At 43.5% G+C, this 27,731-nt stretch overlaps 1 protein-coding gene across 1 annotated transcript in view; it reads right to left on the reverse strand.

Moving 5' to 3' along the window:
- Positions 1–503: 503 nt before the first annotated feature.
- LPCAT1 (lysophosphatidylcholine acyltransferase 1) overlaps positions 504–27,731 on the reverse strand; it is a 168,268-nt gene continuing 141,040 nt past the window's right edge. The window contains exon 14 of the mRNA XM_077809180.1: positions 504–905. Within this exon, the coding sequence (XP_077665306.1) occupies positions 724–905 (182 nt within the window). The 3' untranslated portion in view covers positions 504–723. The remainder of the gene's footprint in view (positions 906–27,731) is intronic.

Consider the following 27,731-nt stretch of genomic DNA (forward strand, 5'->3'; position numbering starts at 1 on the left):
CTGTTTTGAAAGCATTCCATATTTCACTGTGGTCTGCAGATAAGTATATGAGAATAAATGTATGGGAGCTAAAGCCCCTTCCCTTTTGATTCTACCATGTAATGAACTGAAAGACCGAGACAACTTTATGATTTAACAACAAAAATAAAAAGCAAGTAATCCTTGGTCAAAAAAAATTTTTTTTCATAATTGTTTCTTGCACTATTTACTGAAACCAACACAAGGGGCCAAAATGTGCTTGCTTTTCTCATGAGAATAATCCTACTGAAGTCAGTGACACTGCTATGTGAATAAGGACAGCAGATCTGGCCCTAAATAAACACCTTCCTAAATAGGGAAAAAACATCACCAAAGTGCACTCACCACCATATTAGCTCCAATTCTTTATACATGCACACTTTGTGCAACATTCTGTACATGAAACTAACCAATCAAATATAAATAAATATGTAGCTTCCCTTTAAGTATGCACATTAATAATGAAGCACATCATATTCCTGGCTTGCAAAGACCTTTCTGAAAAAAAATGAAAATAAAACCCATCTCCTGACAATTAAGCTTGAAGATATTGATAAATACAGCCTGTGGGAATTAAAGAACAGTATTAAGGTAGTAAATCTTTCACACACAAAAGTTATAGTTGCTGTATAGTTGGAGTGACTATGAAGATTCCAGGAAAGGAAATATTCCTCTCACCAGGAGAGGAGTAGGATGTCTGCAGTTTTAATTCAGTTTCTTCTGCAGGGGATTCTTTTTATCATCAGCATTTTCGGGGCTGAAGTCAGTACAGAATCCATTAGGGGCTGGAAGAGAAGTCTTCAAACAATTCTCAACTTCCATCTGATCATGGTACAGATACTCTTCTGCAAAGTCTGGATACATTTCTGTATATCTGTAGAAGTCATCTAAAAAACAGACATTTGTGTTACATGGAAGCTACTACCACTAAAACAAAGACCATCTAACTTTTGCATACTTAGAGCAATTCATATTTCACTGATAATTCTCTTCTACGAGAGGAAAACTGTCACTATTGTCCTCCTCCTCTTTCAATATCCAGCCTCCCACAACTGCACCTCTAGTAAAAAGGTGTATTAAAAAATAATGTATTCATTTACTAATTCAACTAAAACATTTCACTTTGTAAGTACAGTTTTCCTCATTGTGAAAAGCCGATTTTTCATTTTGTCTCGTGATGTGCTGATGGAAAGGAAACAAACAAGACCTCTTTGTGAAAAAGGATTTCCTTTTTATGCCAAAAAAGCTTCTGTTTTGTATTAATGAATCTGGCGCTGGCACCTTGCCACTAAGTGTTGTGCTGATATTTACTCAGACATGACTGGAACTGTAAAATACCTTGGAGAGCTCAAGTCATAAGAAGAAATTTTCACATCGTAAAGGATGCTGACTTTGGAGGTAGTAAAGTGCAAATTGTAGCAATTGCTATATTCACACTATACCTCATGGTATTTTACATACAAACATGCTATATTAATAGTGCTTGAATATGTCTGATCACTGCACCATTCCAGAAAAGCTTGGGGAAGGATTGTGCTTCATTTCCCTGGAGTGCTAGGCGTGCAAGGGCTGCACTATTCTTTAGGGCAGGTCTACCCTACAGCCTAACTCAATATAACTTATGTCTCTCAGGGATGTGAAAAAGCCCATCCCCTGAGCAACACAAGTTTTGTGCTGTCCACACCAGCATTATGTTGGTGGTAGATGCTCTCCTGCCGACATAACTTCTGCTTCTTGCTGAGGTGGAGTAATTATGCTGATGGGAAAGTGCTCTCCCATTGGCATAGCGTGTCTTCACTACACATGCTACAGCTGCAGAGAGGTGCAAACTGCTCCCCCATGTGCATCTGGATTGGCATGGAACCGGAAGGTAGCAATAGCCTCTTTTCCTTACCCCATTTGGGGTGATATGTGTCCTTAGTGGAGGGGGAAGTCATTTTGCTTAGGTGAGCACTGGATAGTCTTTGAATGGGTGTTTAAAAGGGTGAGTGATTTTACCAAGTCTATCCCTGCACCTTCCTTTGCAATCCAGTTACAATATGGCCAGTTATATTTTGTTCCATGTTTTATCTTACATTTTACAAGCACAGGTCCTCTCTCAGACCTTAATCCTGTGACTGAAATAGAAGATGATGTTCAGCACCTCACAATCTGGCCCTATGTCATGCATTGAAAAATGTATTCTATCCTTTTAAAATGTGTATTTGATTCTGAATTTTTCCCTCCTGCCTCCAAAGTCCCCAAGCAATGACTATATTCAACTGAGGCCAAGAAGTGAATTTAAACATATTCTGAAGTCTCTAGTGGAAACAAAATCTCTTCACAAAAAAAATATTCTGGAAAAATTATTTGGAGTAGCTGTACATTGTGGCATGACTGGGCAAAAAACAAACAAAAAATCCCAACCAAAGAACAGTCTTTCATTGCACTGATATCATCTGGTAGCAAAGACTGGACACCCAAACTCATCCTCACAGTTTCCCTAATCAATTGAAAAACCTCATTCTGCCTAGAACATCTATTTAAAACAGAGTTTTAAAAAAATTCTTACTAAATGCAATCACATATTTAAAATATATAATTTTATTATACATTAACTAATCCTTCAGAACCAGAACCATTTACTACACTCAACAAATGTGATAGTTACAAGAATACTAGTAGCCGAAAGCTGTCACACAGGTATAATTCATATTCATGCGAGTAAAAAACTCTGAAAATGGCCGAGAACTTAAAAATTGGAAGTTCACAGACTATGAATTCCAGTGATAAACGAATTTGGTGATATTCTAAACACAAAGAGCACTCAAACATGCTTGTAGCTGTCTCTATCACTTCACAGTGACTCAGACATTCTAGGTTTCAGAGTGATGTTTGGGGTTATTGTGTGTGCTGGCTGTGTTGCTGTGTGGGTGATTGTTGATTTGTGTCTTGGGGGGTTGTGTTGGAACAGTTGTGTGGATGGTGAATGAGGAATGTCTGCTGTGGTGAGGGGCATGCATGTTTGTGGTTATTGTGTAGGCTAGTTGTGTTGCTATGTGCGTGATTGTATTGATTTGTGTCCGGGGGCGTTATGCTGGGAGATTTGTGTTGCTTGTGCAGGTGGCAGTTCGACACATGGATGTGGCAGCTGGGCCAAGTAATCAACCATCTGTGCAGTTTTCCTCATACAACCAATGAGATTCTGCATGCAAATTAACTACAGAATAAGGGTGGTGCCTGGCTGAGTTACCTCTGATATCACAACAGTCTAGGACTCTTGGCATGGCCTTTCCGTACCTGTACACTGCAAGAATGTAAAGTCAAAATGTCCGAGAACTTAAAAATCGGACAGTAATAGACTATGAAACCCAGTGATGATTGAACCTGGTGATATCTGAACAAAAAGAGCTCAGCCATCCCTGTAGCTATTTCCATTGCTTCACACTAACTGACAGATAACTGGCTTCAGAGACAGAGTGACAATCCTGAAATCTTATACAGATGGCATAATATGACACATGGAAGATAGGACTTATGTAATGCGAAAGAAGGCAAGAGAACACGAGAAGAAACTAAAAGAACAGCAGTCCCATTGTTGCAATCAAAACTTGCAGGAGTCCCCTTCTTCATTCTGCAGCATAGAAGGTCAGACATGCCACTTTTTCTTGAATTGGGGGAGGGGTTTCAAAGTCATCCCACCTATCTCTTCAGTCTTCTGTGTTGTCCACTCTGCTCGTCCTGTTCTTAAAAGGGAATAAAATTGACCTATACCTCAATTTATGAATCACCTACACAGAGCACTTTAAATATAATTACTTTAATTTTATTGCTAGCACTCATAGCAAAGTGTGGAAAGGCAAAAATAGAAAGAGAGGCTTTATGAGGCTGAATGCTTACTTATCTTGCAGTAACTTGTTCTTAGAGATATTTTGTCTATGTCCCACTTATGGAGTGCATGTGCCTCACATGTATGATTGGAATTTTTTGACCAGCCCCCTGCATGTCCACATGCCCTCTGATCCAAGGGCATATATGGTAGAGTGGCCCTTACGCATGCTAATTCATAATCCCAGAAGAAATGGACTCTGATGGAGCAGGGATGAGGGCAGGTCATGGGACTCAGATGGAAAAAAAACACCTCAAAAAACAAAAGTTAAATTACCATAAGTGAGATTCACACAGACAAAGCCTAGAACAATGAATGGTTATGAGCTAGTAGTTGCCAGATTAATAAAGGGATCTAAGGAGTCATACCTACAGTTATCAAAATAAGGATTGCAGAAATGCACTCCCAACTTTGGCATCTGATCATAGAATATCAGAGTTGGAAGGGATCTCAGAAGGTTATCTAGTCCAACCCCCTGCTCAAAGCAGGAACAATCCCCAACTAAATCGGCCCAGCCAGGGCGTTGTCCAGCCTGACCTTAAAAATCTCAAAGGAAGGAGATTCCACCACCTCCCTAGGTAACACATTCCAGTGCTTCACCACCCTCCTAGTGAAAAAGTTTTTCCCAATATCCAACCTAAATCTCCCCCACTGCAACTTGAGACCATTACTCCTCGTTCTGTCATCAGCTACCACTGAGAACAGTCTAGATTGATCCTCTTTGGAACCCTCTTTCAGGTAGTTGAATGCAGCTATCAAATCCCCCCTCATTCTTCTCTTCTGCAGACTAAATAATCACAGTTCCCTCAGCCTCTCCTCATAACTCATGTGTTCCAGTCCCCTAATCATTTTTGTTGCCCTCCGCTGGATGCTTTCCAATTTTTTCACATCCTTCTTGCAGCGTGGGGCCCAACACTGGACACAGTACTCCAGATGAGGACTCACCAATGTCAAATAGAGGGGAACAATCACATCCCTCGATCTGCTGGCAATGCCCCTACTTATACAGCCCAAAATGCCATTAGCCTTCTTGGCAACAAGGGCACATTGTTGACTCACATCCAGCTTCTCATCCACTGTAACCCCTAGGTCCTTTTCTGCAGAACTGCTGCCTAGCCATTCGGTCCCTAGTCTGTAGTGGCGCATGGGATTCTTCCATCCTAAATGCAGGACTCTGCACTTGTCCTTGTTGAACCTCATCAGATTTCTTTTGGCCCAATCCTCTAATTTGTCTAGGACCCTCTGTATCCTATCCTACCCTCCAGCATATCTACCACTCCTCCCAGTTTAGTGTCATCTGCAAACTTGCTGAGGGTGCAGTCCACGCCATCCTCCAGGTCATTAATGAAGATATTGAACGAACCTGGCCCCAGGACCGACCCTTGGGGCACTCCGCTTGATATCGGCTGCCAACTAGACATGGAGCCATTAATCACTACCTGTTGAGCCCGACGATCTAGCCAGCATTCTATCCACCTTATAGTCTATTCATCCAGCCCATACTACTTTAACTTGCTGGCAAGAATAGTGTGGGAGACCATATCAAAAGCTTTGCTAAAGTCAAGGAATAACACGTCCACTGCATTCCCCTCATCCACAGAGCCAGTTATCTTGTCATAGAAGGCAATTAGATTAGTCAGGCATGTCCTTGATCAAGCAACCAAATCCAGGGTGCAGTGTTTAGTAAAGATATGGGCTGAACTCCAAGTCTCTGATGTAGGAATATTTCTTAGGCATTTGGCAGAGGTTGCTTGGTCTCTAGTTGAGTGGGCCCTAATACCCGAGAGAAGCAGCGTATCTGCTAGTTGGTAAATTTTGATGCACTTGCATAATCTCTGGGAAGAGAGGGCCTGACCTTTCACAGACTGTCCCAATGCCACAAATAAATAGAATGGTTTCCTGAATACATTTTCCTAGCTGAATAATAAAGAAGGATTCTGGAAACATCTAAAGTATGGATCTTGAGTGTGGTATGGAGTTTGGGCATGGTCTCCTGAGTTTAAGCGTGGTTTGGGGAAGAAAATGGGGAGGTTGGTTTGTTTTAAATGAAAATCTGATACCACCTTGGTAAGAAATTTAGGACAGGGTATCACTACCCCCTTATCCCCATGGAAGACCGTATGTCTTCCATCAGTGCTTGGAATCTCAATTCCTGGCTGAGGTGATAACCACCAGGAAGTTGGTGGAGAGAGCACTTGGACTGAGGTTCCATAAGGCCCATAAGAATTACATTTAAGTCCCAGGAAACAGGGGGCTCACAAACTATGGGATAGGCATGGAGCAGTCTTTTTAAAAATTCTGAAATAATTTAAAGGTTGAACACTATATGAATGTGTACTGGAAAATGGCATGTTGAAACTGCAACTAAGTGGACCCTGATAGAAACAATGGTTAGGCTCAATAGCTTGAGTTGAAAGTTGCAGTCCAAAATCTTGGGAATAAGGCCTTCTAATAGGTTTGCACAATGTAGTGAAGCCTAGATGGAATTTTTTTTCCACATTGAACTATACAATAATTTTGTAGTAGGCTTCACAGACTCACAGAGTTTAAGGCCAGAAGGGACCCATTCGATCATCAAGTCTGACCTGTGTACCACGAGCGCTTAAATTTCATCCAGTTAGCCCTATATTGATCCCAGTAACTTGTGCTTAACTAAAGCATAAGTTCCAGAAAAGTATCCAGGTATGATAGGATAACATGATTTTGGTAATTAACTGATCTTTAAATATTCATGGTAAATAGGCCTAATGGCCTGTGATGGGATGTTAGATGGGGTGGGATCTGAGTTACCCAGGAAAGAATTTTCTGTAGTATCTGGCTGGTGAATCTTGCCCATACGCTCAAGGTTTGGCTGATCGCCATATTTGGGGTTGGGAAGGAATTTTCCTCCAGGGCAGATTGGAAGAGGCCCTGGAGGTTTTTCGCCTTCCTCTGTAGCATGGGGCACAGGTCACTTGCTGGAGGATTCTCTGCTCCTTGAAGTCTTTAAACCACAATTTGAGGACTTCAGTAGCTCAGACATAGGTGAGGTTTTTCAGGAGTGGGTTGGTGAGATTCTGCGGCCTGCGTTGTGCAGGAGGTCAGACTAGATGATCATAATGGTCCCTTCTGACCTTAGTATCTATGAATCAGTCATGATCTGAAGACATGAAGAGCTGGAGAATACACCATTTCCCTTGATAGTTTTTTCCAATGGTTAGTCACCCTCACTGTTAAAAAAATTGTGCTTTATTTCCAATTTGAATTTGTCTGGCTTTGGCTTCCAGATACTGGTTTTTGTTAGGCCTTTCTTTTTTAGATTAAAGACCTCTTTGGTATATTCTAAATACCTGCTATTTTTTCCCCATGGAAGTACTTATACACTGCAATCAAGTCATCTCTCAATCTTCTTTTTGATAAACTCAGGCTTGGTCTACACTATGAGTTTAGGTTGAATTTAGCAGCGTTATCTTGATTTAACCCTGCACCTGTCCACACGACTAAGCCCTTTTTTTCGACTTAAAGGGCTCTTAAAATTTATTTCTTTATTCCACCCCCGATGAGGGGATTAGCGCTGAAATTGGCCTTGCCGGGTCAAATTTGGGTACTGTGGATGCAATTCGACAGTATTGGCCTCCGGGAGCTATCCCAGAGTGCTCAGTTGTAACCGCTCTGGACAGCGCTCTCAACTCAGATGCACTGGCCAGGTATACAGGAAAAGGCCTGCGGACTTTTGAATCTCATTTCCCGTTTGGCCAGCGTGGCGAGCTCACCTGCACAGGTCACCATGCAGAGCTCATCATCACAGGAGACCATGCAGTCCCAGAATCGCCGAAGAGCTCCAGCATGGACCGAACAGGAGGTACGGGATATGACCGCTGTACTGGGAGACGAATCCATGCTCGCAGAACTCCGTTAGAAAAGATGAAATGTCAAAATATTTGAAAAAATCTCCAATGGCATGAAGGACGGTGGCTATAACAGGGACCCACAGCAGTGCCACATGAAAATTAAGGCGCTCAGGCAAGCCTACCAAAAAACCAGAGAGGCAAACGGCCGCTCCGGTTCACAGCCCAAGACATGCCGCTTCTGTGATGAGCTGCATACCATTCTACCCCAACCCTGTGCTTTGACTCCATCCAAGGAGTGGGAGGCAACACGGAAGCAGGTTTTGGGGGCGAGGAAGACATGACCTGCAAACCAGCTGAGTGGCGAACAGCAGAGAGGCTAACAGAGGGAGTTTGCCTGGAATCTGTCTGAGAGGAGGTACGCTAAGGTCTGCATTAGGGAGGCTGTGTTGGTGAGTATCTGAGTCTCTGTTGTGGGGACAGTTTGACCGTGTGCTTGACTGGTTCTTTGTTTGAACAGTGTGAATTGGGAGTGCTTTGTTCCAGGTGAGCCTTGAGTGGGCCTGACTGTTATAAAAAGCCAGTCAGCTGCGAACCAGCTGAGTGGCGAACAGCAGCGAGGCTAACAGAGGGAATTTGCCTGGGAGTTGGCTGGGGAGAGCCCACTGAGGCTTTCATCTTGCTGGCTTCTCTGAGTAGTTAGTACAACTCCTGAGGAAGCTCGTAGAAGGAAGGTAATATGGATGGGGAGTGTTCAGCTGTTGTGATCTGCACTGGATGTGCCATGTTTGTCTTTCTTCCACAGGACAGAAGCGACTTTGTCTGTACAAAGTGCAAGTTGGTCTCCATATTGGAAGAGAAGGTTCAAGGTCTGGAGAAACAAGTATCGACCTGGCGTTGCATAAGAGAAACTGAAGATTTCCTGGACAGACGTCAGGATATGCTTCTACTGGCACAATGTTCTGAAGATTCAGAGCAGGCTGTGCAGCGGGGACAGGAGGACGGTGAAGAAATTTGGCAGCATGTGACCTCCAGAAGAAGAAAGAGGAGCGTCCATGTACCAGCAGCGCAGATACAGGTAAGCAACCATTTTCATGTTCTCTCCACAGGTACTAATGCGGAGAGTGGACTAGATGATACATCTTAGGGAAGGGAACAGAAAGACTCCATCGATTGGAAGGCATGAGATGCACTGTCCTAGGGATGGGGGTTCCACGACCACCGCTCCCAAGAGGAGGAGGTGGGTGGTCTCTCCTCAGGGGGACTGAGTCATCTATCTGCCGCCCCGACGGGGAAAACCGAGATGTCTGCTGCTTGCCAGGAGCTAGGATTCATGATGTGATGGAGAGACTGCCGAGACTCATCAAGCCCTCGGATCGCTATCCTTTCCTGCTTCTCCACGTGGGCACCATGATACTACCAAGAATGACCTTGAGCAGATCACTACAGACTATGTAACTCTGGGAAGAAGGATAGAGGAGTTTGAGGTGCAAGTGGTGTTTTCGTCCATCCTCCCCATGGAAGGAAAAGGCCTGGGTAAAGACCGTCGAATCGTAGAAGTCAACGAATGGCTACGCAGGTGGTGTCGAAGAGAAGGCTTTGGATTCTTTCACCATGGGATGGTGTTCCAAGAAGGAGGAGTGCAAGGCAGAGATGGGCTCCACCTAACCAAGAGAGGGAAGAGCATCTTCGCAAGCAGGCTGGCTAACCTAGTGAAGAGGGCTTTAAACTAGGTTCACCGGGAGAAGGAGACCAAAGCCTTGAGGTAAGTGGGATACCGGGAGGAAGCACGAGCAGGAGAACGCGAAAGGGGAGGGCTCCTGCCTCATACTAAGAAAGCAGGACAAACAGCAAGTTCTCTCAAGCGCCTATACACAAATGCAAGAAGCCTGAGAAACGAGCAGGGAGAACTGGAAGTCCTGGCACAGTCAAGGAATTATGATGTGATTGGAATAACAGAGACTTGGTGGGATAACTCACATGACTGGAGTACTGTCATGGATGGATATAAACTGTTCAGGAAGGACAGGCAGGGCAGAAAAGGTCCGGGAGTTGCATTGTATGTAAGAGAGCAGTATGACTGCTCAGAGCTCTGGTATGAAACTGCAGAAAAATCTGAGTGTCTCTGGATTAAGTTTAGAAGTGTGAGCAACAAGGCTGATGTCGTGGTGGGAGTCTGCTATAGACCACCAGATTAGGGGGATGAGGTGGACGAGGCTTTCTTCCAGCAACTCACAGAAGTTACTAGATCGCAGGCCCTGGTTCTCATGGGAGACTTCAATCACCCTGATATCTGCTGGGAGAGCAATACAGCGCTGCACAGACAATCCAGGAAGTTTTTGGAAAGTGCAGGAGACAAATTGTCTGGTGCAAGTGCTGGAGGAACCAACTAGGGGCAGAGCTCTTCTTGACCTGCTGCTCACAAACCAGGAAGAATTGGTAGGGGAAGCAAAAGTGGATGGGAACCTGGGAGGCAGTGACCATGAGATGTTCAAGTTCAGGATCCTGACACAGGGAAGAAAGGAGAGCAGCAGAATACAGACCCTGGACTTCAGAAAAGCAGATTTTGACAACCTCAGGAAACTGATGGGCAGGATCCCCTGGGAGAATAACATTAGGGGGAAAGAAGTCCAGGAGAGCTGGCTGTATGTTAAAGAATCCTTATTGAGGTTACAGGGACAAACCATCCCGATGTGTAGAAAGAATAGTAAATATGTCAGGCGACCAGCTTGGCTTAACATTGAAATACTTGCTGATCTTAAACACAAAAAAGAAGCTTACAAGAAATGGAAGATTGGACAAATGACCAGAAAAGAGTATAAACATATTGCTGAGGCATGCAGGAGTGAAATTAGGAAGGCCAAATCACACCTGGAGGTGCAGCTAGCAAGAGATGTTAAGAGTAACAAGAAGGGTTTCTTCGGGTATGTTAGCAACAAGAAGAAAGCCAAGGAAAGTGTGGGCCCCTTACTGAATGAGGGAGGCAACCTAGTGACAGAGGATGTGGAAAAAGCTAATGTACTCAATGCTTTTTTTGCCTCTGTCTTCACGAACAAGGTCAGCTCCCAGACTGCTGCACTGGGCAGCACAGCATGGGGAGGAGGTGACCAGCCCTCTGTGAAGAAAGAAGTGGTTTGGGACTGTTTAGAAAAGCTGGACGAGCACAAGTCCATGGGGCCGGATGCGCTGCATCCGAGAGTGCTAAAGGAGTTGGCGGATGTGATTGCAGAGCCATTGGCCATAATCTTTGAAAACTCATGGCAATCGGGGGAGGTCCCAGATGACTGGAAAAAGGCTAATGTAGTGCCCATCTTTAAAAAAGGGAAGAAGGAGAATCCTGGGAACTACAGGCCAGTCAGCCTCACCTCAGTCCCTGGAAAAGTCATGGAGCAGGTCCTCAAGGAATCAATTCTGAAGCACTTAGAGGAGAGGAAAGTGATCAGGAACAGTCAGCATGGATTCACCAAGGGCAAGTTATGCCTGACTAATCTAATTGCCTTCTATGACGAGAAAACTGGCTCTGTGGATGAGGGGAAAGCAGTGGACGTGTTGTTCCTTGACCTTAGCAAAGCTTTTGATACCGTCTCCCACAGTATTCTTGCCAGTAAATCAAAGTAGTATGGACTGGATGAATGGACTATAAGGTGGATTGAAAGCTGGCTAGATTGTCGGGCTCAATCGGTAGTGATCAATAGCTCCGTGTCTAGTTGGCAGCCGGTATGAAACGGAGTGCCCGAAGGGTTGGTCCTGGGGCCGGTTTTGTTCAATATCTTCATTAATGATCTGGAGGATTGTGTGGATGGCACCCTCAGCAAGTTTGCAGATGACACTAAACTGGGAGGAGAGGTAGATACGCTGGAGGGTAGGGATAGGATAGAGAGGACCCTAGACAAATTAGAGGATTGGGCCAAAAGAAATCTGATGAGGTTCAACAAGGACAAGTGCAGAGTCCTGCACTTAGGACGGAAGAATCCCATGCACCGCTACAGACTAGGGACCGAATGGCTAGGCAGCAGTTGTGCAGGAAAGGACCTAGGGGTTACAGTGGATGAGAAGCTGGATATAAGTCAACAGTGTGCTGTTGTTGCCAAGAAGGCCAACGGCATTTTGGGATGTATAATTAGGGGCATTGCCAGCAGATTGAGGGACGTGATCGTTCCCCTCTAGTCAACATTGTTGAGGTCTCATCTGGAGTACTGTGTCCAGTTTTGGGCCCCACACTACAAGAAGGATGTGGAAAAATTGGAAAACATCCAGCGGAGGGTAACTAAAATGACTTGGGGACTGGAATGGCTGAGGGAACTGTGATTATTTAGTCTGCAGAAGAGAAGAATGAGGGGGGATTTGATAGTTGCTTTCAACTACCTGAAAGGCGGTTCCAAAGATCTAGACTGTTCTCAGTGGTAGCGGATGACAGAAGAAGGAGTAAAGGTCTCAAGTTGCAGTGGGGGAGGTTTAGGTTGGATATTAGAAAAACTTTTTCACTAGGAGGGTGGTGAACCACTGGAATGCGTTACCTAGGGAGGTGGTGGAATCTCCTTCCTTAGAAGTTTTTAAGGTCAGGCTTGACAAAGCCCTGGCTGGGATGATTTAGTTGGGGATTGTTCCTGCTTTGAGCAGGGAGTTGGACTAGATGACCTCCTGAGGTCCCTTCCAACCCTGATATTCCATGATTCTATGATGAGGAGGAGGTTGTAGATAGCTCACAGCAAGGAAGCAGACAAACTGGTGTCCCCAACCACCAGGATCTGTTTCTCACCCTGGACCTGGACCCAGTACCCCCCGAACCCACCCAAGGCGGGCTCCCAGACCCTGAAGGTGGAGAAGGCGGAGAAGGGACCTCTGGTGAGTGTACCTTTGTAAATATTATACATCGTTTAAAAGCAAGCGTGTTTAATGATTAATTTGCCCTTGCATTCACAGCCAGTACAGCTACTGGAAAAGTCTGTTAACTTGTCTGGGGATGGAGCGGAAATCCTCCAAGGACATCTCCATAAAGCTCTCCTGGATGTACTCCCAAAGCCTCTGCAGAAGGTTTCTGGGGAGGGCAGCCTTATTCCGTCCTCCATGGTAGGACACTTTACCACGCCAGGCCAGTAGCATGTATTCGGGAATCACTGTGGAACAAAGAATTGCAGCGTATGGTCCCGGTGTTTGCTGGCATTCAAACAACATCCGTCTTTTATCTCTCTGTGTCACGCTCAGGAGAGTGATATAATTCATGGTCACCTGGTTGAAATAGGGTGGCTTTAGTAAGCAGACATTCAGAGGTGCCTGTTCCTGCTGGGCTGTTTGCCTGTGGCTGCACAGAAATCTTACCCGTTGTTAGCCATGCGGTGTGGGGAGGGGTGAAGCCATCATCCCAGAGAATTGTGTGTGTGTGTGTGTGTGTGAGAGCTGGGGCGGGGGGGCGGATTAGTTGGGTTTCTGCTGTATGTTAACCCGGAAACCGCAGCCCCTCCTTTTAAATTGCCAACTCATTTTTTATAGGCAACCCAACGGCTACTTAGTATGGGAAATGAGGGCGCTGCTGTTTGAAACCATTCCCTCATGTTATGAAAGTTAAAGAAGCCAAAAGACTGTGGCTTACCATGGCTGCCTACAAGCCGAATTCTGCTGCCCGGCCCTGTGTGAGTGATCTCTCACACCAAACTGGCATACCCTCAATAAGAGACAAAATGGGACCTTGTAATGAAAGCACATGTGCTATGTAATGTTAACAGCAAGGTTTACCGTGAAAGAGTGTACCCATTGTTCTATAAAATGTGTCTTTTTAACTACCCCTCTCCCTTTTTTTCCTCCACCAGTTGCATATGTTTCTCCTAGGCTAGCGAAGATTAGAAGGCAAAAAAAACGCACTCATGATGAAATGTTCTTTGACCTCATGCTGTCCTCCCACACTGACAGAACACAGCAAAATACGTGGAGGCAATCTCAGAGTGCAGGAAAACACAATATGACCGCGAGTAGAGGTGGCGGGCTGAAGATGGTAGGTGGTATCAGCTTGCTGAAAGAAGGCAGGAGTCAATGCTCAGGCTGATGGAGGATCAAACTCATATGCTCCAGCATATGGCTGAGCTGCAGGAAAGGCAGCAGGAAAACAGACCGCCACTACAGCCCCTGTGTAACCAACCGCCCTCTTCCCCAAGTTCCATAGCCTCCTCACCAGACGCCCAAGAATGTGGTGTGGGGGCCTCTGGCCACTCAGCCACTCCACCCCAGAGGATTGCCCAAGCAACAGAAGGCTGGCATTCAATAAGTTTTAAAGTGCTGTGTGGCCTTGTCCTTCCCTCCTCCACCACCCCTCCCGGGCTACCTTGGCAGTTATCCCCCTATTTGTGTGATGAATAAATAAAGAATGCATGAATGTGAAGCAACAATGACTTTATTGCTTCTGCAAGTGGTGATCGAAGGGGGGAGGGGAGGGTGGTTAGCTAACAGGAAAGCAGAGTGAACCCGGGAGGGGGTTTCCATCAAGGAGAAACAAATAGAACTTTCACACCATAGCCTGGCCATTCCTGAACCTGGTTTTCAAAGCTTCTCTGATGCACACCGCGCCCTCCTGTACTCTTCTAACTGCCCTGGTGTCTGGCTGTGCATAATCAGCAGCCAGGCAATTTGCCTCAACCTCCCACCCCGCCATAAATGTCTCCCCCTTACTCTCATAGATATTGTGGAGTGCACAGCAAACTAATAACAATGGGAATACTGGTTTCGCTGAGGTCTGAGCGAGTCAGTAAACTGACCCTTTAAATGTCCAAATGCACATTCTACCACCATTCTGCACTTGCTCAGCTTATAGTTGAACAGCTCCTGACTACTGTCCAGGCTGCCTGTGTATGGCTTCATGAGTCATGGCATTAAGAGGTAGGCTGGGTCCCCAAGGATAACTATAGGCATTTCAACATCCCCAACAGTAATTTTCTGGTCTGGAAAGAAAGTCCCTTGCTGCAGCTTTTGAAACAAACCAGAGTTCCTGAAGATTCGAGCATCATGTACCTTTCCCGGCCATCCCATGTTGATGTTGGTGAAACATCCCTGGTGATCCACCAGTGCTTGCAGCACCATTGAAAAGTACCCTTTGCAGTTTATGTACTAGCTGCCTTGGTGCTCTGGTCCCAAGATAGGGATATGGGTTCTGTCTATCGCCCCACCACAGTTAGGGAATCCCATTGCAGCAAAGCCATCCACTACGACCTGCACATTTCCCAGAGTCACTACCCTTGATATCAGAAGCTCAGTGATAGTGTTGGCTACTTGCATCACAGCAGCCCCCACAGTAGATTTGCCCACTCCAAATTGATTCCCGACTGACTGGTAGCTGTCTGGAGTTGCAAGCTTCCACAGGGCTATCACCACTAGCTTCTCAACTGTGAAGGCTGCTCTCATCTTGGTATTCTTGCACTTCAGGGCAGGGGAAAGCAAGTCACAACGTTCCATGAAAGTGCCCTTATGCATGTGAAAGTTTCGCAGCCATTGGGAATCGTCCCAGACCTGCAACACTATGCGGTCCCACCACTCTGTGCTTGTTTCCTGGGCCCAGAATCGGTGTTCCACGCCATGAACCGGCCCAACTGACACCATGATGTGCACACTGCAGGGGCCCGTACTTTGTGAGAAGTCTATGTCCATGTCCTCATCACTCTCGTCACCATGCTGCAATCACCTCCTCCTCACCTGGTTTCGCTTTTCTTGCAGGTTATAGTCCTGCATATCCTGCTGGATAACGTGTGCGGTGTTTATAGTGCTCATAATTGCCGCGGTGATCTGAGCGGGCTCCATTTTCCCCAGTGCTATGGCTTCTGCACTGAAAAAAGGTGCAAAACGATTGTCTGCTGTTGCTCTGATGGAGGGAGGGGCGACTTACAGGGTTGGCTTACAGGGAATGAAAATCAACAAAGGGGGTGGCTTTGCATCAAGGAGAAACAGAATGGCCCCCTCAAGGATAGAACTCAAAACCCTGGGTTTAGCAGGCCGTTGATTTCACGGAGGGAGGGAGGAGAAAATGAATACAAAACAAATCTGGTCTATTTCTTGTTTTGATCTACTTCATCTATCTTTATACATCTTGCTGGCAGCAGACTGTGCAGTATGACTGCTGGCCATCGTCATCTCCTGGGTGCTTGGCAGAACACGGTGCAGTATGACTGCTGGCCATTGTCATCTCCTGGCTGCTCATTAAAAGACGGTGCAGTAGGACTGCCGGCAGCACTGAATCGTCATGAGATGAAACTTAAAAGGGTAATGACCTGGCTGAGTCACTCCCATGTTTTCCCAGGCACCCCTGACCCCTTACCGAGGTCGGTTAAAAGAGCACCCTGGAGTACGTCGATGATGGCTACCAGTCATACTGCACTGTCTGCTGCCAAAAGGCAATGAGCGGCTGCGGTGTCGCAATGCGGTACCGCCTCTGCCAACACCCAAGAGACATACGGTGGCAGTGAGCTGAGCGGGCTCCATGCTTGCCGTGGTATGGCGGCTGCTCGGGTAACCCAGGAAAAAAGGCGCGAAACAATTGTCTGCGTTGTTTTCACGGAGGAAGGGAGGGAGGGAAGGGGGGCCTGACGATATGTACCCAGAATCACCCGCGATAATGTTTTTGCCCCATCAGGCATTGGGATTTCTACCCAGAATTCAAATGGGCAGCGGAGACTGCGGGAACTGTAGTATAGCTACCCACAGTGCAACGCTCTGTAAGTCGACAGTTGCCTCGGTACTGTGGACATATTCTGCTGACTAAATGCCGGATAAATTCACTAAGACCATTTGTGTGGGGATACACAATATCGACTGTATAAAAATGCTTTCTACAAAACCAACTTCTATAAATTCGACCTCATTTCGTAGTGTAGGCATAGCATGAACAATTGAACTGTTTAAGTCTTGCATCTTGCAATGCAAGGCATTTTCTCCAAGCCTTGCATAGTTTTTGTGGCTCTTTTCTGCACCCTCTCCAATTTTTCAACATACTTTTTGAAACGTGGACATCAGAACTGGACACAATATTCCAATATCAGCCTCACAGTGCCCTGTATAGAGGTAAAATAACCTTCCTACTCACCACTCCCCTGTTTATACATTTAAGTATCACAATTTTCCAATACAGTGCTATGGAAAAAAGGCTAATGTAAGTGCCTAAAAGCATAATAACCAAGAAAACAGCATTAATATCACAAATAGAAAAGTGGCTATAACAAAAATTCAGAAAAACCCTTAAAATCCCTGCTGAAAAGCCATGGCAAACTTAAAAAAGATTCTATTATAAATACAATTCTGCCCTTGTCATTTTCTGTTCCCTTTCTCTCAGTAATGTCTTCTTTAATTACTATGTTCCTTTGGATGGAAAGAAGAGATTTCTTTCAGTTGGAGTTCATCAGTAGCTTATTCTTCACTTGTCAAATTCATAAGATTTTGTAACATTAATTAGTACAGAACATAATGAGATAGTTTACCTGTAATTGTTCTCTAAAGATATGTATCCCAGCAAATTGGAGCTTTCACCAGCTTAATAAGAACCCCATGATAGTCAAGCAGTTTATGTGATGCATGTAAAAATAATGTAACCATGTGGACCTTTTCAGATCAGACCACAAACCTTTTACACTTACAGCTGTAAGCCTTTATGCTAGATTCATCACAGGACAACCTGAAAAAAACCCCTCAATTTCTACAGGAGCATGCTGACAAGAAGAGGCATCTGGGGCTGGGAGAGAAAAATGCTCTGGTTCTGCATAATCATAAGGACAGACTCTTAGCATGATGGACCTCAGCCACCACCAATCCTTAATAAGATTGAGAACCATATTTTTTCTCAACCAAGAGTTGCCTGCTGATTAAAGGTGCTGCAAACAAATTTACCTCCACTTTCCCTATCATTCAAGAAATATCTGATCCAGTGACCACTTGCAGGTCTATCAACTAATGTCCTGCCATTTAAGCGCCTAAGAGGAATGTCCTGTGGTACACCACCTGATTCCACACTTGTAACACTTTTAAAAGCAGAAGATATAAGCCTTTTACTTGCTGCTTGTTCATGTAAACCTTTGTGGGCTGATCAGGTCCACTCAAGAGACTCATGCAGAGAAGTAGCATGGGAATAATAAATACAGTTGTTGTCACCAGGCTCAACATCTGTAGCCTGGCTCTGATAAATCCCCACCATTTCTGCTGTGTCCTAGATACTGTTCTGGGAAGGGAAGGCTCTCAATTGAGTCACATCTAGCAGAAGTTCGAAGTATACCAAATGTCCCCGAGGACCCAGATAGAAATGTAGGTAGTTTATTTTTAAACCCAGTAAGTATAGCACACTCAGTGTGGCACAGATTGATCCTTCCATTCCCTTCCAAGATGGTATTCTTGTTCAGAGTTAACTGCCACCACATATTCATGAAACATTGTCAGCCTCAAAAGCAATATACAAAATTGGTAATGTTATTCCTCTATTACAAGTCTGATATAACATACTGTGTTTTGATGTATCCTGTGAACATATGCACCAGCAGGGTGTGCATGCATAGTCAGTCACTTATCTTTACAAAACGTGTAATTGTGCATTTGTTTGCTTTTTTAGACAAAAATTAAGGTCCCTGAATTTCAGGATGGGTCTGAGTTCTCCTGTCATTTTGGATATCAAGCACTACCTGAAATAAGATCACAGTGCCCCCAAAGTTCAAGGGGCTAGGTCTACAGAGGAATTTAAGTGGTGCAATACTTTAGACACCTCTAGGATTAGCTGGCAACTGAGCAAGGTTTTAAGGATCGCAGTGATGCCTAAATGTTAGACTTAGGTACCTAAAGTGAATTTAGGTGCCTAAATTCTTTTGTGGTCTAGTCCAGGCTGACTCTGCATCTCTGACATTGGCAATAGTAAGTACAATGCAGAAAAATATTATTTTTGTCTTACTTATATCCTCACTTAAATGCAACTCTCTCTCTTTGCTTTCTTCTCCTGTATATTAATGCCCTTCCAACTGCTTTTCCAACTCATCCTAACACATCATGCACTTCACCCACAATCACTGTCTAATCTCATTCTCCGTCCTTGTCAACTGCAGCTCCTAAAACTAAAGCTGGCACAGTGAGCAACGCACTCTGCTTCTCATCCTAAAGACCCAACAGCTCAAAGACAGTATGCCACTAATAAGAGGAATCAGGAGCTCCTTAGGAGAATCTTTTCTTTGGGGAATAGGAAGGATTAGTTCCCTGAATCTTCTGGTGTGGAGAGAAAAAAATCCCTAGCCTCTAACAAATGTACAAGAAAAGAACAATGTTGTCATCAAACTGCTTAAAGAATGTTCTTCTGCAGTGTTTTTTTTTGGGGGGTGGGGGTGGGGTGGGGGGAGGAGTTCAAAGGAGAGTGTGAATCAAGGGTCCTTGCAGCAATTCTTCATTATCCTCTGTATTCTCTCCACTATCTTGGGGAACCTCAATGTGGAGTGGATCTTCTGTAGAGTCCCAAAGCCAAAATACCTCACAAAAGGTTTTACTAACTTGAAAAGCTATTGGGACAAACTATCAAATTTTAACCCCTGATATTGCTCGAACACAGCTCTATCCAAGTGAATTCTGCAAAAGTTTATCCAAGAGGTCTGGTCTAGTCGCAGCTTCTGAACTCTACACCTAAGGTGGCAGTAAGGAAGGTTAATCTATTTTGAGGATAGTCAGGCATAAAGAGGAAGGAAAATAATGTTTCCAAACATGTCCCTGAGATTGCTAACATTTCTTTCCAAAAACTGAGATAAATGGGTGGCAAGCTGAGCCTAAATTCTGCAGAAAGGTTCCTGTCTTCTGATACAGACAAAAAAGCTGGAGCACTTTCATTTAAATTTTAAAATGCAGGTTTTTAATTTTGTATTAAAATGAATAATACAGTCTCTACAGCAGCCCTTATGTTATTTATTTTGACATTAAATTTAATGTATTCTATGCGGTCCTATTTTCCATTTAATAGAGATGAATGGGATAGTTCATATTTCTCTTTACAGGCTTTCTAGAGATTCAGGAAGACACAACTATGAGGTCTAAAACATTGAGAAAAGACATCTTGTATCTGGAGCATAGTTGTGTGGTAATGGGGTAGATTCTATGTAGTCCAAATTCCATGCTTGAAGACTACATTGGACCCTGTAAATGAGCTGCAATTGCAACGTAAGATTCACATGTAAAATTCTATAGAATTTTACAAGCACTTTTATACAAACTGTTACTCCCCAAAAAGAGGACACCCATTGATAGCAAACAGGCTACGGGGGGATTTTACAACTGGAAACACTCCATATCTGAATTGAGGAATCATTACTCCTGGAGGAATTCTGTGCCAAAATATTAAAAATTCTGCACCAAAAATTAAAAATTCTGTGCACAATATTTTAAAATTCTACATATTTTGTCAAAATAACATAGTATAATCATGCTGGTTTTAATTATTTTGGTAATGTATTTAAACTGCAATACAATGGATGGAGACTAGGAGTGGAGAGCATTGGAGGATATCCCCAACCTCCCCCTCTGTTTAATTACTATGCAGCTAGGTTTCAGAGTAACAGCCGTATTAGTCTGTATTCGCAAAAAGAAAAGGCGTACTTGTGGCACCTTAGAAATAAATTGGTGAGTCTCTAAGGTGCCACAAGTACTCCTTTTCTTTATGCAGCTAGGTTATACTTATAGTCTATAGGATTGGCTACACGCATTGTCTTTGGTGTGACACCCAAAGCACATCGACCTGGGGTAAATGACTGGCCTGTTGGGATTAGGAGTAACCTGAATATTGTTGTGATTCTTGGTGTAAGGGGCCACCTATCAGAGAGATACACTCAAATGCGGGGGGCCAAACAGACTGGAGTACCCAAGCACACTGTCTGTGCCTCTGTGTTAAGGCTGTTCAAGTCCCTGAGGAGTTTGCACCTGGTGCAGCTGGTTGGTGAAATCTAAGCCTAGAACTCGAAACCAATTTGGGGTTTGTGACTTGGTTAACAGCCTGCCTTGGGGTTGGTACTCACCATCTTGCTTCACTGTTAGGAGCATCATACTGGCATAGTTGTGGCAGGATTCACATACCACAGGTCAATTAAGTTTAGAGACCATAACCCCATGCTGTTAAAATTTAAACTTAAAACTGAGAATTTTAAAAGGCAAAAGAATAGACGTAAGAAGTGAACCGGAGTTCACAACAGGAAATATCCTTTAAAAGGAAAACTCCAGATCAGGAGCTGAGAACTTTGCTAGTAAGTTTTGATCAGGTGCAAAGGGAAGAACATGAGATGGAATCAGATCCAGAGGGTGAGAACCATCCTATCTCAGAGCCCGCAGAGGCAACTACTGCAATGAAACTGGGCCAACTGCAGAACCCAAGAGCCAAGGAAGAACATGAGTACCAGAGACTGATGGCAAAATTGTGGATCAGGGAGACTGACTGCATAGAAGAGTACCCGTCCTCCTTTGAAAGATTATATGGGATGTACAATATCCCAGTGGATAAGCAGATGCCTATCTTAACCAGATTAACTGGGAAAGTGAGACAAGTTTTTAAATATATGGAGAAAGGTGATGCTAAAGCGTACAAGAAATTTAAAGAAATTGTATTGAAAAGATTTAAGATTACCTCTGAAACCTATTGATTGATTGATGTATAGAAACCTCAGCCTATTAGACAATATTGCTCGTGTTAACTATGTGCATAAAATGTGTGATTTTGTGAGAAAACAGATAATGGGGATGGGGGCTGAAGGTGATTATGGAAAACAGTCTGAACTGATGGCCCAGGAGCAATTGTTATGGGCAGTTACAGATGAGGTAAAAGCAGCCATCTGTGCCTAAAAACCATTCAGTTTTATAGATTGCAGAAATTGCTGACCAATATGTAGAATCAAGGACCCACAGAAGTACAAATCCCAGGGGGAGGGAAATCCCCTTGTCACCCAGGTTATGCAAGGAGAAAGGACTGAAAATAAACCTAACCCCAACTTTCAAAACTCCTCCCTTGCCAAGGGAACCCAGGGTTTAAAATCCCATATTAAAAGGGAGAACAATTTATCTGCCACCAGTATGGGACTCCCAGCTATATAAAACCTAACTGCTCAAAATAACCCCACAATCCACAACCTCATCTGCCCCAATGAACGCCTCCACTATTGCTCCAGAGGCAGTAGTGGAGCAGGAGGAAATCCTAGTGACTTATATTAGGACTGAATCTTGGGAGGGGAATGCTAAAGTAAATGACATAGCTTGTAAGGGCTGGAGGGACACAGCATCCCAAGTCACTTTGGTCAGAGAAAGTTTGGTAAGGAAGACAGACATCCTGGTAAAAGCTTAAATATATTAGCTTTGGCCAAATTTCCTGTAACTGTAACTTTGGCCAAGTTGTACCTTGAGTGTGAGAATTTTAAAGGAGATAGTGTTGTGGCTATTAGAAATCTACTCCCTGCTGATGTTTTAATTGGTCATTATATAGTAGCCATGTCTAAGCAGATTAAAATCATAACTCCCAGTCAACAAGTGTGTGGCTTTGTCTTGCCTGCCTTGGACTGTAGGGAGAATGGTGAGGTGATGCAGCTCAGAATAATACCCTGGCTGAGGTAGATTTTTTCTAGAAGGAGGTTTGTTGCACAGGGAGGCTCCAGTAGGGAAAAAGAGACACCTTGGTGAGGTTTTCAAGCAGGTGCTTTGTGCCTGTTAAGTACAGGACAGAGTTGCTGCAGGTAGCTCATGACTGTCCCTTTGCTGGGCATTTAGAAGTGCAGAGAACTTGTGATAGGCTCAAACAGAATTTCTATTGGCCTCACATGTTTAAGACAGTAAAAGATTAGAGTAAGAGCTGTTTTATGTCAAAAGCATAAGAGGTTACGGGGACCATGCTAGGCACCTTTGCCCATCATTAAGGAGGTGTTTTCCAGAGTGTACATAGATATTGTGGTACCCCTACCCAGACCTTCTAGAAATGAAAAGAAATATATACTGGTTGTGGTGGATTCTGCCACCAGGTACCCTGAAGCCACAACTCTATCTAACATAGAAGCTGAAACCGTGGCTACTGCCCCTAATTACCATTTTTAGCAGGGCGAATCCTAATTACCAGTTTTAGCAGGATAGGTTTTCCCATGGAAATCTTGTCTGACAGTGGTGCAAATTTCATGTCTGTGGTTTTCAAGAAGTTATGGGAGTTGTGTGGAGTGAGGCATATAAAAGCCACCCCTGAGCATCCAGAGACCAGTGATCTGCTAGAAAGATTCGATGGAACATTGAAGTCTATGCTGGGAAGGTACATCATTTGGTGAGAAAATGACTGGGATGTGTTACTGCCTTATTGTTATTCACATACAGCATTGTACCGCAAGAGTCCACACAGTTTGCTCCCTTTGATCTCTTTTACAGGAGACAGAAAAGGGGACCCTTAGATTTAATTCAAGGGTCACGTGAGGGTAGTACAGAAGATCCAGGACAGCCTGTAGGGGAGTATGTCACTTGTTTTAAAGGAGATTTAAAGGCTATGATGGATTTAGTGCACCAGAACCTTCAAAAGAATCAGAACCCTCAAAAAACATGGTACAACAGGCAAGCTGGAGAAAGATCTTTTGATATTGGTGACCTGGTGCTATTGTTGATCCCAGTGAGGAAAAACCAATACGCAAGACTATTGGGAGGAATCTTTTGAGGTGACAGAGTGAATGAGATCACTTACGATGTAGAAAAGCTCTATGGCAGGGGAGCTGTGCACCTGGTACATGTCAACAGATTAAAAACTTATCATGAAAGAGAGATGGTGGTGATTATGATTTGTTGTACTGATAAGGGAACATTTATCAGCCCTTTAATTCTTTAGTCAAAAAGAGTAAGGAACAAACTCCCCTAGAGAGCATTGAGGTTTGGGAATGGTTGGACCCCACCCAAAAGCAGATGTTGGCTCCTTTGACATGCCACAGACAAGCATTTTCCAACTTGCCGGGTTTAACTAATAAAATGGTGCATTCCATAGAAACTACAGGGCTGTGCAAAGACAGTTTCAAGATGAGGTGGACAACATGCAAGTTATGGGGATGATTACTAAATTGAAAAGTCCCTGGACATCTCCCATTGTAACAGTACCCAAAAGAATTAAAACCATGAGGTTTTATGTAGATTTTAGAAGGGTAAACACCATCACTGAGCCTGATCCTTACCTCAAACCTCAGCTAGAGGACCCACTGGGTGGGGTGTGTGTGCAAAATTCCTAAATACTCTAGATTTAACTTGCAGCTATTGGCAAATTCCCTCAGATGCTGATGCCAAGGAAAAGTCAGGTTTCATGTGGAATCTGACCTGAGTTTAAACCAATGCCATTTGGATTGATTAACGCGGAGGCTACCTTTCAGAGACTTGTCAATGAAGTGCTTGCAAGCCTTTGCCTGGGCCGACATGGATGACTTAGCTATTTTTTGCAACTCCTGGCAAGACCACCTGAACCATGTTGGAATTGTGTTGCAGAGGTTTAGAGAAGCCAACCTCACTGTCAAGAGTCCAAATGTAAGACAGGGCCCAGAGAGGTACCTTATTTAGGACGGGGGGTAGGGGGGGATGTTTGCCCTAATCCTTTAAAAGTAGAAGCTATTCGGAACTGTCAAACAAACCAGAAAGCAGGTCCAATATTTTATGAGCCTGGTCAGCTACTACCTAAGGTTTACAAAGGGATTTAGTGACATTGTGGTTCCTAAAACTGACCTTACAAAAAAAGGGGGAACCAGACAATGTGAGCTGGACTGAAGCCTGTAAAAAAAAGTCTTCAAGGACATAAAAGAGGCTTTGTTTAAAAAGCCAGCTTTAGTCAGCCCTGATTTCAGCAAACCTTTTGTGCTGTGTACTGATGCTTCTAATACTGGTTAGCTACAGTACTTACGTAGGCTGGGGCAGAGCACAAGAGGCACCTAATTGCCTTGGTAAGTAAAAAGCTGATTTCCATTGAACAGAACTATGCTGTCATTGAGAGGAAATGTTATGCTATGGTTTGCGTTATTAGACAACTTAAGCCATAATTATATAATAGCAAATTTAACGCTCTAATGGACTGCTCCCCACTAACATGGTTGCACAGACTGCTGTGTTGGAGTGTGGCTCTACAGGAGTATGACATGGAAATTATCTGTATCAAGGGAAAAGAAAATGAAGTGGATGACACCTTATCAAGAATAGGGGGACCCTGAGGTGTATTCAGGAGTACTGGTAACACTCCTTCCTACACCATTTTTGTGTTGGTGTGATGCTGGCAGGCCTGGTGCCAGCTCATGCCAAAGCCCCATGTCTCAATTGGACACTGACAGATACATAGCTGGAATCTGTCTTGATCACTTGTGGGTTAATACTGATAGAATAGGTATTAGAATTATAAGAAAGAAAGAATTTAGTGTTTAGACTATCAAATGCTTGTGAGCTGCTGCATGCATTCATCTTACTCGTAACTGTATTCCATAGTGTAGTGTAATATTTGAGCGGGTGTATGAATCGCCACCACACAGAAGAGGCACATTAATTAGTGTGAAGAGCTGTTCTACTACAGAAATTGTTACCCTCCACCCTGAAAGAGGAGACCAGTTGATTACCAGACAGGTTATGGGTAGATCTCACAAGGGGATAACTCCACATATCTGGACTGAGGATACCAACAATCTACCAACAAAAGGATTAAATACTCTTATTGTTCTGTTCTCCTCTCTGTGATCCAATCACCGGAGCTTGCAGCTCAGAGCACTTGGCAGGAGATGGATAAAAACTAAAACGAACAAGGATCTCTATATTGCTTGGACTTGGAGAGGGGCAGGTGATGCAAGGTGTTTCTAGGTATAAGAAAGAGCTCCCCAGCTGCTTAGCCTGGGTTAGCTCTAAAGGACAAATAGAAGCCCCTATTATCTTTTGAAACCTAAGACTCTAACTCATTCATGTGTCGATAGTTGCTTGCTTTAACCTTGTAAATATCTCTCTAACTTCCTTTTCATGTTTAATAAACCTTCATATAGTTTACTACAGGATTGGCTACAAGTGTTATCTTTGGTATAAGATTAAAGCACCATTGACCTGGGGTAAGTGACTAGTCCGTCAGGATCACAAGTAATCTGAATAGTGTTGTGATTGTGGGTGCCACTGGAAGTAACCACAAATAACATTGCCTTGTCCTGCTCGATTTTCCTCAGGACTCTCGGCAGGAGGTGAATCGAGGGGAAAAATGCACATAACAGTAGTGGAGATAATTGGACAAGAAATGTATTCTCCACAGAGTGCTGGCCACGACCATCCTTGGAGCAATACTTCTGGTGCTTCTTGTTTTCATTTGATGAGAAGTGGTCCTATGATGGATGGCCTTGCTGCTGGAATATAACCTGGTTTATGAAGTAATGCAGTTCCCATTCATGGTCTTTGCAGAAACATCTGCTGTGACCGTCAGTAAGCATGTTTTGTGTTCCAGGTCGGCGAACATCAGACAGGGGGACATGATGGCAAATACACCTGTTCCCAGTGTTGACACCTCTATGCATAAGCAGGAGTATCTTGTCCCTTCTTGCCTGTTGATATAATAAACTGCTGTCCTGTTGTCTGACATGACTAATGTATACAATCCAGATCAACTGCAGGAGGGCTTGCGCACTGCACATAGCTCAAATACATTGATATGGAGACTACACTCTTACAGGTTTCAGAGTAGCAGCCGTGTTAATCTGTAGTGGCAAAAAGAAAAGGAGTACTTGTGGCACCTTAGAGACTAACAAATTTATTTGAGCATAAGCTTTCGTGAGCTACAACTCACTTCATCGGATGCATTCGATGAAGTGAGCTGTAGCTCACGAAAGCTTATGCTCAAATAAATTTGTTAGTCTCTAAGGTGCCACAAGTACTCCTTTTCTTTTTACACTCTTACAGTGTCCAAGCAGAGTGGATAAAAGTTGATTATTTAAAAAAATCTAAAAAAAAAAAAATCAGATTTTTAAATTAAATACAGCTTTATTTTTTAGAAGAAGTCTATTTAAAACTAAATTTGAAATTGACAACCTAGATTAAAGCCTAAACTAACTATAATCTATTCAAATCACGTAAACACAAAAAATAATATTAAATGCATATTACATTAAGAAAGTTTGCTGCAAAGTTATAAAGGAAGTCCACTGAACTAGCAGAAGTAATTGCCTAAGCACTTAGAACCAGAGTTTGCTGAAGTGTTGAATCAACTTTTGGCAGCAGTAGCCTCCTTTGCAGAGAGAACAGTTTCTTCATTTCAGTATATTCAACTAGTTCAGTTTGATGACTAGTCCATTCAAAATTAAGAAACCAATTGGGAGCTGAAAAACCAGGAAAGCTTACTTTCCCCTTCCAATCCATGAATAAAAAAAAATAAGAGAGAGAGGATGAGATCTACTGGTTCTAACAGCTATAGCTTAACTGACATTTATTCAGATTCTTACTTTTAGCTTTTTTAGGTTAGCAAATGGTGAATGATGCATTTCTTATTTACTAGATATTTTTTTTAACTTGCAATTGGTATCAAGCTCTATTTGAATGGAAATTCAAATTCAATTAACAGTGCTCAAAAATAGCATTTTAATTTTTTTGAAATTGAACAAAGCTACCTTAAATGTGCTGAATTATCCAAAAGTTTATCAAACATGTTTTTCATTTAAAACTAACTTTATTTAATAAAGGAAATACTAACTATAGTTAGTGAATTGAATTACATGATAAAAAGGTTTTCTATTTGCTGATTAAAATCTGATTTAAATCTCTTTGATTTAAACAAATCCACACTGAATCCAAGAGATAGGGGCTTTATGTCCTTCTAGATGGGCTTCCTAAACCAGCAGTGAAGAGTCTGTAACAGTTTATCTTCTGGTAGAGTCAGGATGAACAGATTCCAACACAAACTGTCTTCAAATTTTTCAACCTGGTGAGGGAGTCCAGCACCCACCCAAGCACTGAGACAAAACCTGCAGACAACAGAGGTGGAGTCTTGCAAACAGTGTTATGTATGTGCATGATGATGTGCCCAAGAAGAGCAATGCAAGACT

This window comes from Eretmochelys imbricata, chromosome 2 (assembly GCF_965152235.1).
Source record: "Eretmochelys imbricata isolate rEreImb1 chromosome 2, rEreImb1.hap1, whole genome shotgun sequence".
Lineage (NCBI taxonomy): Eukaryota > Metazoa > Chordata > Testudines > Cheloniidae > Eretmochelys > Eretmochelys imbricata.